The 13037-nt window shown below is 37.9% G+C and overlaps 1 protein-coding gene and 1 long non-coding RNA gene across 3 annotated transcripts in view; one reads left to right on the forward strand and one right to left on the reverse strand.

Annotated features, from left to right (window-relative positions):
* DARS1 (aspartyl-tRNA synthetase 1) overlaps positions 1-11239 on the reverse strand; it is a 59074-nt gene extending 47835 nt beyond the window's left edge. Inside the window, 3 exon segments of the mRNA XM_034654490.1 lie at positions 5346-5438; positions 9025-9082; positions 11030-11239. Coding sequence (XP_034510381.1) covers positions 5346-5438; positions 9025-9082; positions 11030-11095 — 217 coding nt within the window. The 5' untranslated portion in view covers positions 11096-11239.
* A 140-nt stretch (positions 11240-11379) lies between these two features.
* Positions 11380-13037, forward strand: part of LOC105241316 — a 166357-nt gene continuing 164699 nt past the window's right edge. For both annotated transcript variants that reach the window (XR_002144320.2, XR_002144319.2), the window contains exon 1: positions 11380-11696. This is a non-coding gene — a long non-coding RNA (uncharacterized LOC105241316). The remainder of the gene's footprint in view (positions 11697-13037) is intronic.

Raw genomic sequence — 13037 nt, forward strand, 5'->3', positions numbered from 1 at the left:
AGGAGTCACAGATATTTCAATTACTCTTTCACTATGCAGGCGTAAGATCATAAGCTTTCACAATCTAAAGAAATGAATTTTAAGCGTATCATTAAGAGTTAAAAATTTCTTCTTGCTCCTCTATACACCACTTGATTTTAGGGATAGAATATAAAAAACCTAGTAAGAAATCTGATTTACTTTTTAAAAATGTATGAAATACTACCCTTAAGAATATATTAAAAGTTGTTTTTTTTTTTTTTTGACATAACAGGATTCTAGTTGTCATACTTCTGACACTATGATTTTGACACTTCCATTTCCTTATTCGTGGTTTTTCAGAGCTTTGCTGTACTTGAGATTGCCAGCATGGGTTATTTCCCCCAAGTCCAGTTTCAGTGTGTTACTATTTTTGGAGTTAAGGCACCTGAATGCTTCCAAGTCAGTCATATTTACTGGCAATTATTCCTATATAAGGAAGAAGGGAGTAGCAGCAATCAGGGTTTTGCAAATTCTAACCATAAGATTTTATTTATTTCTTTAGACAATCTACTTTGAGAAGTGCTGATGATTATTACTGGTAACAAAACAGAGAAAGTGATACTGTCACGTACTTTTGGGAGTATTAACAGCAGTTTTTTTGGAGGATAATCTGGTGAAATTTTAAATATGTATATGTATGCCCTTCAATCCAGCAATTTCACTTCTAGACATCTACCCTGGAGAAATACTGACTTATGTAGATCTGTGACTAGTATCATGGAAAGATCTCCAAGAAACACTGTTAATTGAAAATTTTAAAACTTGCAGAGTAACATGTAAAATATGCTATCATCTATGTAAAAAAAAAGTCACACGAAACAAATAAAAACCTGTATATATGAATGCGTGCAATGTGCCTTAAAAAGAAAGATTTTTGGAAAGACACTGAACAAATTATTAAGAACAGAAAGGCTAAGGCAGAGGATAGATGTAGAGAAGAAAAAAGAAAGTATCACTTCTGTATTCTCTGAAAAAGTCATGTAAAGATATTAATGTATTACTTGGGTAACTTGCAGCTTAAACACAGACACACACTTATATACAAACTTAAAAACAAAATCATAGGATTTTCCAAAAAAAATTATGAAAACCAGATTAATGCAAAATTCCAAGGAAAAAAAAACAGTGAACCTTAACCTAGTACTATACTAAAAGAATACTACCCACACCTTTGCCAAATTCAGTTTATTCCAAGAATTCAAAAATGGTTCAACATTAAGAAATCCAACTAGTATAAATCATTACAATTACAAAGAGTTGATTCTCGTTATTTGTAGTAGTTATGTTCTATAAAGTCAGCAGGAACAATGAATTTGCAAACATCGATCCATTGCTCCTAGGGGAAATACAAGGTTAAGTTCCTGTGAGCCTCTGGTCACAATATTTTCATCAGTCCATCAATACACAGGTGTTTTGTAGGTGTTTTTGTTTGAAGGCACACTATTTAATATATATTGTTGATTCATTAACATTGAACTCATGGCCAACAGCACTGTAAGTCATGCTTGAATGAAGCTTATCTAACACATGTATTCTCTCTGCAAGGCGTAAGCCTTCTTGCACTTAGGAACACTAGAAAGTACTTTAACTCTATGCTTGGTGGCCATTGTAAACAGCCATTTCACCAACAAAAAGCATACAAGTGCGAAGAATGTGGCATTAAATAGATTGTGAAAGAACACTTGTTTGTCAGAGCTGATACAAGAAGGCAGAGCTTCACTGTTTGACCTCAGCTGGGAACATGTGCATTGGGTGACTCAAGTTTCTTGCCTCTCCGCACATGTGCATGCCTGGCATTTCTGTGAATGACAGTGAAAGTGCTGCAAGTATTGATTTTGGGGTTACAACTACATTTTAGCAAGGAGAATTTGCCAATACACAATCCATGAATAAAGAGGATCAACTGCATTTTAATTTTTTATTATATGGAAGATTTCAAAAAACACAAAAGCAGAGAGAATAGTATATGAACCTCTATATAAATACACTCAACACAATTATATTTTGAGGGAAAAAAACTGATGGAAAAAGGTCAAGTAAAATTTAACACCTATTCCTGATAACAGAAAATTTGGACTAGAAAAAACTTCTTTTAACCTAGTCTTTAAACTTTGGCATGGTTTTCTAATGACATTTTATGCAGAACACCCAAAGTCATGAAATAACTCATCAGGAGTTTAAATCTCTGCTGTTTGAAAAATTCTTCATTGAGGGAATCCCCGTAGTACTGGAGAATCTACTAATCATTGCAAAGAGAAACAAAAAATGAGATAAACATTTGAAAGAAAAGGACAAAAAGATTATTATTTGTAAATGATACCAATGTCTACCTACAATCCCCATGTACTTCAATAATTATCAACTCATGGCCATTCTTGTTTCAGCTTTATCCCAATCCTCATATCCCTTGATTCCTGTATACTGTGAAGCAAATTTCAGCCATTATCTCATCCATACATAATTCAATATGGATTCTGAAGAGATAAGATATTTTTAAAAATAACATTACAACAGTACTATTATCTCAACTTAAAAAGAACATTTTTTAACATCATCCAGCCAATGTTCAAATTTCCAAGAGTCTCAAGTGTCCTTCCTTCCTTCATTTAACTATATATTTAAATTCTGATCTAAATAAATGACTGTTGAGAGATAAAATTCTTTTTTTTTTTTTAAAGATTATTTATTTATTTGACAGAGATAGAGACAGCCAGCGAGAGAGGGAACACAAGCAGGGGGAGTGGGAGAGGAAGAAGCAGGCTCATAGCGGAGGAGCCTGATGTGGGGCTCGATCCCACAACGCCGGGATCACGCCCTGAGCCGAAGGCAGACGCTGAACCGCTGCGTCACCCAGGCGCCCCGAGAGATAAAATTCTTAAGTCCACCCCTCCCTTTTCAATTTATCTGTCGAAGAGATGAGGTCATTTTTGCCCAGTATTTTCCTATAGTCTAGATTTTGCTGATTGCATCCTCATTGTTACTTAACATATTCCTCCGTCCTATGTTTTTCCTATAGGTTGGTGGTTAGATCTAAAGGCTGCATGAGATTCAGGTGCAATTCTTCTGGGCAAGATTACTGCATTGGGTGGTGTTGAGTTCTTTCATGAATAGACATAAAATATTTCTGGTTGTCTCTCTAGTGTGTCATTAGCAGTCACTGGTGATGAATGCCTGAGTAATTTACTAGGGGCAAAATGATGAAGTTCTAACATGATTTTTTTCATTTTATTAGCTGGAATACTTGTCCAGCAACTTCCCCCTATCTACCATTTGGTTAGCCAGTGAATACACAATTCATACAGAAATGGTACTTTCTCTTTATTTATCAGTTTTCAAAATGATGAGCTTGTTTCATCAGTGACCAACCAGGTTTTGTTACCTGTCTTACCATTATTATAAATCTATGGATTTAAAAATATCTGGTGTATTTCACTGCAGTTATCCTTATTTTATTTTAAAAATTTTATTTATTTATTTGAGAGAAAGAGAGAGCGAGAAGAGAGAATGAGCGGGGAGGAGAGGGAGAAGCAGGTTCCTGCTGAGAGGGAGCCTGATGTGAGGCTCAATCCCAGGACACTGGAATCATGACCTGAGCTCAAGGGAGATGCTTAACCCACTGAGCCACCCAGATGCCCCTGCAGTTATCCTTATTGATACTCAAATTGTTCCATTTGGGGGATGGGTGCAAAGGGAACTATTCTTGGTTCAGGCCTACAGGTAGCATGCATTGTATCTTTTAATTTGTTAAATAACTATGTTTAGGAAATATACAGAGGCTCCCAGTCTAATGGAAGGAAGACAACTAAATGAAGGATTACGATACAATGCGATTATCTTTTAGTAGAATAAATGGTCCAAATTTTCAGAAAGGCAAATCAACATTTTTGAAAAAATTAAAACTCCACCAGTTTTCTCAAAGTCCAATAGTATTCAGCTATTTGGGGGGAGTATATTGGAAGAACAGACAAACTTTTAGTTGTAGTGATCCTGAGAGTAAGATATAAGTATATGTAAATGAGATATATGTATAAGATGGCATACATTAATTCTATAATAAACATTTTAGAACAAGTAAGAAATGTAACATAGAATGTATTAGATATTACAGAAGTAATTAGCTCTGCTGGGGAGACTAACTGTCTTAGAAAACTACCACATTCTGTTCATATTCTACCAATACTATGAGCTCTTGGGCGAGTGGCTTTATCATTTCAAGCGTCAGTATCCTTATTTACAAAGTGGAATAACAAAGCCTGTTCTGCCTACTTCACAAATTTGTAGGGAATATCAAATGTGAAAAAGTGTGTGAAAAGTATAAAATTATAAACTAATGTTAAGTGTCAATATTTTTAGACAATTTTGAACACTAGGCTAGGACAATTTTCTATTGTCTATTGCCTATCAGGCTAGGCCTGTCTAAACCGCCCTAATCTTTCTTCTTTGTTGTTAATGCTAAATTCTTAGTACTTTCTGACAGAACTTTCTACAGTGGCAAAATATTCTATATTTGTGCTGTATTTGGGAGCCACTAGCCATTGTGGCTATTAAGCACTCAAAATACAGCTAGTGACCTGAACTACTGAATTTCAATTTCAATAGTTAAATGTAGCCAGTGGTTACTGTACTGGACAACCTGAACTTCGCCCTATTTCTTTGTCACCTCTCTTGGCTATTTAAATATTACAAATATAAGACTATTAACATATGAAAAGCTTCTCAAACATACTCTTCACTTAAAAAAATTAAACGTTTGGGGTATCTGGGTGGCTTGGTCAGTTAAGTGTCCCATTTTTTACTTCAGATTGGGTCATGATCTAAGGGTTTTGAGACAGAGCCCCGTGTTGGGCTTTGCACTCAGTGTGGAGACACTTGGGATTCTCTCTCTCCCTCTCCCTACTCACTCAAAAAAACAAAAAACAACTTTAAACTTTTGAGAGATGCTAGAAAAGTACCTTAAAGTATTAGACTTAGTCTGAGTCTTTAAGGTCAAATTATTTTTAAGGATGTCTTTTTTTTTTTTTTTTTTTAAGAGGCTCTACACCCACGATGGAACCCAACATAGGGCTTGAACTCACGACCTGGAGATCAAGGCTTCAGCTGAGATCAAGAGTCGGAATTTAACCAACTGAGCCATCCAGGCACCCCAAGGATGCCCTGTAAGAACCTAAAATTAATTAACCATGGATTAATGCTTCACTATGATTTAAGAAAGAAAATAGATGTTTTTCTTTTGTTTTTAAAGATATTTTAGTCTGTGAGGAATTTGCAAAACAAAAAATTCAGAGTCCTTACCAAAAGGGCTGTAATCATGAAACCAATCTTACCTTTAGCTCTACTTGTATGAATCCTTGCACGCACCCAAACAACTTCATCAGCTTTGTGTACTGTCAAGTCACTAACCCGAACCAAAACTCGATCTGCAGCAAATAAGTAAGACAATTTTGTAATTCACAATTTACAAAGTCATAATTATTTTGGTTTAACAGCTAGCATAAGTACTTGGTATTATCCTAAGTAACTTTCAATCTCTGACAACACCTTCTTTTCTAAAATTCTCCATATGCAATTTGCTTCACGTTTTATGAATTAAACTAAGGACATCTCTAAAATCTATCCAATTCTTTCATCTTCATTGCCACCATCTCAAACCAAAGTACCATTTAGTTTGCCCAAACTACAGCAACAGCCTTATAACTGGCACTCCCCTGATCCCCTAATTCAGTCTACATTGGAGTCAAAGGGGTAGTTTCAAAATGCAAATCTCTTGAATATTTCAATGACTTATAGGGACAAATATACAGCCTGTCTTCACCTGTCTTTGCCTAAATGGACATGGAATTTTCCCTTGCCTGTCACAGTATATAGAAGTTGACCACACGGGAGGATTTTCTGCCAGGCCTGGATAGTCATGGCACCAGGACAGAGAGAATGATCCAGGGAAAGCATGTTACTCAAAATGAGCTAATCAAAGTCCTCCTGAGGGACTTACTATAGAGATATGGGAATGAAGCTCTCTTCCCTGGGGTTTCTGAGATGAGATGGTGTAGGCCTGGGCTTCAGCCACTACCCTTCCCAGTACCTGAGATGGCAGGATGAGAGAATAAGGCCAATAACCTAAGGGAAGCGGAGGCAAAAAGTGAAGACAGAAAGTGTAGATGCTGCTTGAGCCTCTAAATTCAATTATGCTACGCACTATCTTACACTTTGTTTCCTATAGTTATGTGAGCCAATAAATTCCCTTTTGGGCTGTAAGTGAGCCCCCCAATGCTAATAACAAAATACTGTATTTATCCAGAAATCCCCACACAGGAAAACTGTGACAAAACAACTATTATGTCAAGATAGTGATATAAGGCAATCATGATCCAGAAGTGATCCAGAAATCATTTTATTATTTGAAATAAGCAATAATTTGAATATCAAAGAAAAATTTAACTATTAATTAAAAACATAATAATAGACATGACATCATAACATCAAAAGTAATAAAAGATCTCTATTTTCAAGAGTTACATTACCTAATTGTAACGAAATCTGTCAATATCACGTTCAGCAAAACCTAGTTACTACATTACTAAAAATACCTTTGGGAGGATATTATAATGAAATCAAATTATAAATCTATTTTACCTACTTTGCTAAATGTATTTATAACTTGTCTCTTGAAGCAAAGATGCAGCTTAGAGAGAATTTGATTTACAGAACACCACAGTTCTCATTGCCAGAAACAAAGACAAAGAATGAGGAGTTTTTAAGCCATGAGGTTTCACAAGAAAATTCCTACAGAACATTGACAAAAAGACCTTATAAATTAAGCCAATTTCCAAACCTGCTGTGTAAACTCAGGCAAAAGAAAGTGTGAAACAGAAGACAGATGAAGGAGCATAAAATTTTAAAAGACAAATCTGAAAACGCCAAGCCTGAAAAAGCAAATGACTTTTTTTTTTTTTTTAAGATTTTATTTATTTATTTGACAGAGATAGAGACAGCCAGCGAGAGAGGGAACACAAGCAGGGGGAGTGGGAGAGGAAGAAGCAGGCCCACAGCGGAGGAGCCCGATGTGGGGCTCGATCCCATAACACCGGGATCACGCCCTGAGCCGAAGGCAGACGCCTAACCGCTGTGCCACCCAGGAGCCCCAGCAAATGACTTATTAACTAATCAGTCAAAACTCAAAACCAAATGAAACAGAGTAACATAAATCTAAAAGAATGAGCTTATAAATAAGTGGCATGATTACAGTAATTTTAATAGTACTTAAAAAAAAGATTTTATTTATTTGAAAGAGAGATCACTGAGAGAGAGGGAGATGCAGACTCCCATTGAGCAAAAAGCCTGATGCCATATGGGGTTCAGGGTTTGATCCAGGACCTGGAGATCATGACCTGAGCCCAAGGCAGACATTTAACTGACTGAGCCACCCAGGTGCCCCTTAATACTACTTCTGAAAACAGAAAGTATCATTCCTTCTTTTGTGTGGCATTCCAACTAATTAGCATAGGGGTTCTTAACCTTCAACACATCCACAAATATTTGAGGCACATGGCACACTCTCACTAGTATGACTGCTGAGACAATGATCAGGGGCAGCAGGTTTTCAGTTTGAAAATCTGCCTCTTACACACTTTTAAGTCACTAGCATTAGAACAAAGGAATTTGGAGAAATGGAAGCACATGTGAAGGAAACCTCGTGTTGAACCAAATATTAGAATTTTAGCAGAGATAAACCAAAGGCAGAATTTTCCTGTTATACTACTGTAATCAGATGACATACATAGTTTATTCCCCTCCCCTCCACCCCGTGAGAAGAAATTATAAGTGGAAGACAGTAGTCTGGTTTTGCCAGCCAAATGGGAACAATAGGTGATTGGGGCTCATGTAAAAGATTAAAACTCCGGTGAGCTTCTTTGTTATAGTTTAAAGAAGTCCAGTATCTTCAGGAAGATACTGAAGCTGGAAATAAGTCTCAAATCACCCATCCTGCTTGTCCTGGCAGGGGAATGTCATCTTCTATACTATACTGTTTATATTCTATTTTATAATAAATTATTTTACTCCACTATCTTTGCTTTTGGAAATAGTTTATTTTTAGCAAACCATTTGTCTTATATTGTACATTTTCCCAAGAAAGTTGGGAAGTAAAAGTGATTTTGTGGCAGTGCAATAAATCAAATCCCAAAGTACAATAAAAATGACCTGGAGGTTTATTTCCAAAGCATAAAATTCACAGGCAGGCTTCTAAATCAGAAGGAAAGAAGGAAGGAAGAAAGGAAGGAAGGAAGGAAGGAAAGGAAGGAAAGGAAGAAGGAAAAAAGGAAGAAAGAAAAGAAAAGAAAAGAAAAGAAAGAAAAGAAAAGAAAAGAAAAGAAAAGAAAAGAAAAGAAAGAAAAGTACTTAGTACTTCCAATGGGCCAGAACTTAAAGGTCTGCAGTTGTACCAATATTTGAATGATTTGGGGTGTTTACAAAAAGACAAGTGGTTGTTAAATAGTTGAGAGTAAGATAAATCTGCTGAAATTCCATATATACAAATATATAAAAATACAAACAAAAGGAAGAAATAAATAGAAATAGAAAGCTTACAGGTCTGAGAGAAACAGCATGTGACAAGTTAATTTCAAAGAAATATAATAAAGTCAAGAGGAAAAAAGAAAGGAGGTGGCTTCATAAAACATGCAAAATGGTTGTATATAATGAAGGCAGTTAATATTAACCACTCTTCCTTATCTCCTAGGCTAGAGCTAAATCTTAGTTAAATCTTGTACCTTATCTTTTTAATATAATTTACCATTTTAAGTATACTCTTTAATGTATTTGTCTTCCCTTTCTAGAGTAGTAACCCTAGACTGACAATGATTATGCAGGGTTATGGTGTCTGCTTGGGTTATTCATTTAACCTTTTCAGAGTTATACCTTCAGAGTTATGCCAAACTTAATTAACTTCATGAAGAGCTTTCCTGGAATTAGAAAAAAAAAAGGCTTTATTATCATACAGCTACTAACCTGGTTTTTCCTGTGATTGTATCATTGAAGATACTCCATATCTTTCTTTAGCATAATCCTACAAAAAAAATGGTTTTGGATTATGACTTTTTATTTAGACAAGAATAGCACAGTATACACATACATACAAATAACAGAATATAAAAATGAATTCATTTTAACTTTCAGGACCATTTTATTACTTTAGAGAGTCAGTAGTTTTAAAGCATGGAAATTTGCCATATCATTTACCTGTATACAGAAAAAGTTTCTTTTGTTTTGAAAATGACCAGTCCTAGATGGATATACCATATACAACAGCACTCAAATATAAAAATTTCACACATATACAACACATCTTAACCACCTTCTTCAAAAAGAACATTAAATGACTTCAAAGCAGGGATATAAATTTCCTCTGAGAAGGGAGTAGGATGAAGTATCACAGTTTTATTAACTTCCTATTACAGGAAGAGATGTTCAAAGAGAACCAACATTTTTGGGTAAGCTTTCTGAGCACCAGATGTCCTCAATTTTTAGAAATCTGAGATGCTGGATATATAAGCTACAATTTAGTAAAAGGAAAAAAAATTCACCAGCTTCCTTTTTCTAAAACTACCTTCAGCATACAGGGTTGCAAGCTGTTGGAAATGGACAATATCTAATCTCTTGTTACATTTTAAAGTCAGGAGCAGGAAACAAGATCTATGGTATAGACTGTTAACAACAAATTATACTTAAAGAATAGATAAGTGGCCTTTTATTTTAATCTCACTTTACTTCTAAAATGGTATCTTCAGATCCTTCTAGCTATAAAATGACATAATTCCACCACAATGTCTATCTTATTATTTAGACCTATGCTATCTCCAAGGGAGCACAGTTTATATAATTAGATAAAGAATAAGTGAAGATAATTTCCTTAGATTTTACAAGGTACTTTAAAACATACAGGAAGCAATTAGTTTCTGTCACTCTATAGCTATCTGCTGGAATCCTTTCCTTTAGATCTGGCAGATACTGGAGTTTGTGTTTATACCAAAATAAACCAAAGTTAAGGTGAATACTGAATAATTTTTTTTTCAAATAAAAAAAAATACACCGAAAGACAAAGATAACCGAGCCCTAGTAGAAAGATACAGTCACACAATGCAGCATGAGGCCAGCATAAATTACAGCGTATGAATACAGGGTCACTTATCAGTACTGTTCATATTTCAGCAATTTTTATTCCATCTAATATTATTAAGATGACCCATTCCTTATGTAGTTTATCACAAACTCCTAATTCCTCAAGAGAAAAATTAGGAGCTGGGTAGGGATTAAGCCCTGGTTATCCTACAGCACACTAAGTTGTAGGACGGCTTCAAACTTTCATTTCTGAAAAGCACTGAAGGACCCGTGGGTATTATGAATTACCCACATGATTTTGAATCACTTCATCTCAAATGCTTGCTCTGCAAACTTTCCTACCTACCTCACTGGGTCACTATAAGTGAAAAAGTAAATAAAAATGGCAAGCGTTTTTTAAAGCTGTCGCATGGTAAAAGGTCATTAAACATACCAGCAGATCGTTTTACTAAGTACTGTCATTACTTGCAAAAACATTAGGTACTCAAGAGCTGAGGAAAAAATCAATTACTAGTGGACATTAAAATTTTACGGGGCGAGGAGCAGGGAGCGGATTACATGACGGACGTGCCTAAAAGTGTGACCCCGTCGCACCTACTTCCGGGACAGTCGGTGCTCCACTTCCACCCCACCCCGGGACACGCTTCTGTTACGCTAGGCCTCCCAAGCGCCCCTGTGAGAAATGAGATCGAGAGTGGGTCTGGCCACGCTGGTCGCGCAAGGGCCCTGGAAGCCCAGTGAGGGCTCTGGGCATCCCGGCCCCAGGCCCGCGGCCTGCAAGCCAAATGCCAACACGGAGCCGGAGGCAGGGCCCCCCCCTCACCCTACTCCCTCCCTCAGCTCGGTGCGGCCCAGGGAGTCTGTCCTCCCAGGCCCAGGGAAGGAGGACACCCACTTCCGCCGCGTCCATGATCTCCCGCGGCTTCTCCTGACTCTTGCGGCTTGCGCTGGCGCTGGGCATCGGGACAATAGGACGGGGCAGCGGTCACCACCCTTCCTCGCAGGCTTCCGTAGGACAAGCAAAGGGGCTTCTCTAAGCCACACAGTCTCCGCCCTCCCGGCACTCCAGCCAGCACACGCGCTCGGACACCCCGTGGAGGGTCGGCTCGGGAAAGATCGCGAGAACTGAGATTCCGGAGCGCTGTAAGGCGAGCTGCCCGGCGCCGTCATCTCCTCTTGCTCCGCCCTTACAGGCGTTTACTTGGAGTTTGAGGGAATCGCTGGGAATTTGTTACAGTCTCGCGGGACTGGCTCTGAGGGTCTGGCTGCGTGAATTCCAGTAGGCGTGCAACGGACGTCTGTCGTTTTCCCCTTTTATCCTGGCTGTGACTTTTGGTCGGTTCTCTTTTCAGCCTTATTTACCCCTACTGGCTTTAAATGCAGACTGTTCACTAAAACACCCACCCAAGCTCAGGCGTCGGCTTTTCGTCCCCGGACTTTCCCGCCTCCACACTCCCCGGCGGCATTGTAGCTGCTTGCGGTTACGGGAGACGTCTTCGCAAACTGCTCTCTGTATATTGGGGTCACGGGAGTGCTGGGTTAAAAGCAGTTGACTTGCTAAGGTAGGATTGGGTACCACCGCCCAAGCGGTAGATGAAGTGTAAACACAAGGGTAGAAACCCCACACAATCGCGCTGATTACTTGTACCCATTGCATTATTTCAGGATGTGCATAGTGTTGGTTGTTCAAGGGGCAAATCACCCTGTTAGGCTTTAAAAAAAAAAATAGTGTGATCCATGAGCCTTTTATCGCAATTGAAAGTAATTTGGGGACTGGATTACTGTCTCTCCTGCTAGATTTCTTTGCACTCTGTCGTGTTTTAACTAAGTAATGTCTTAGCCTGGCACAAAGTGGCACAGTTAATACTCGTTCAAGAGTGCAGAGAGACCCCAATGAAAACAAAAGGACTCTGGAGGCTGCCTCATTTAGTCCGGGGATACAGTCGTGAGAAGACAGACATCCCTTGCCCTTGTGTAGCTTACCTTCCTTCTGAAAGTAGGGAGATGCTATGAAAGTTTCTTTGAGGGCATTCTCCTCAGGGTTCCCTGAGGAAGTGATGCTTCAGCTGAAATCTAGGGCCAGCCAGGTGAAGAGCGACTGAAAAAATAGAATATTCAAGCTGAGGGGGTAGAGAGAGAGATCATGGTCAGGTTTGGAGGTAGTACGCATGAGATGCTTTTGAGACATCCAAGGGGGGATGTGCAGGTAATCCCTGGCCTCGTGGGGTCTGGAGCATAGAATAGAGGTGTGGGCTATTGATAAAGATGGGTAAGACAGGAAAGGTAGGTGGTAATGGAAGTCCTGGACAAGAAAAGAGAATGTCACAAGAAGAGAATATTAACATTGTCAACTGCTGCATAGACTTTAAGATGATGACTGAAAAATATTTGTTGGATTTAGCAACATAGAGGTCATTGGTATTCTTAGTAAACACTGTTTATAGTAACATGATGGGGTCAGAATTGGCTGAGAAGTGAGTGACAGTGAAGAAATGAAAGTACTGTGAAAGTGATTCTAACAAACCTTTATATGGTGCTTACTGTGTGCTAAGCATTGTCAGTGTTTTACATACACTAACTCACTTAATTCTTAAATTTTTAAAAATTCTAAATATAGATGAAACAATATTGTGTATGACACAGTGACTCAACTTTAATATGTTATGAAATGCTTACCACATTAAGTGCCGTTAACATCTATCACCGTGTAACTTTATTACAATATTACTGATTATTCTCTATGCTGTACTTTTATTCCCATGACTTATTTTTTAATTTTTTAAAGATCTTATTTATTTGAGAGAGCGCAAGAGTGAAAGAGATCAGAGGGAGGGGAGAATTAGACTCCCTTCTGACCAGAAAGCCCAGCTAGGGGCTGGATCCCAGGACCCTGGGATCATGAC

Source organism: Ailuropoda melanoleuca, chromosome 2 (assembly GCF_002007445.2).
Source record: "Ailuropoda melanoleuca isolate Jingjing chromosome 2, ASM200744v2, whole genome shotgun sequence".
Classification (NCBI taxonomy): domain Eukaryota; kingdom Metazoa; phylum Chordata; class Mammalia; order Carnivora; family Ursidae; genus Ailuropoda; species Ailuropoda melanoleuca.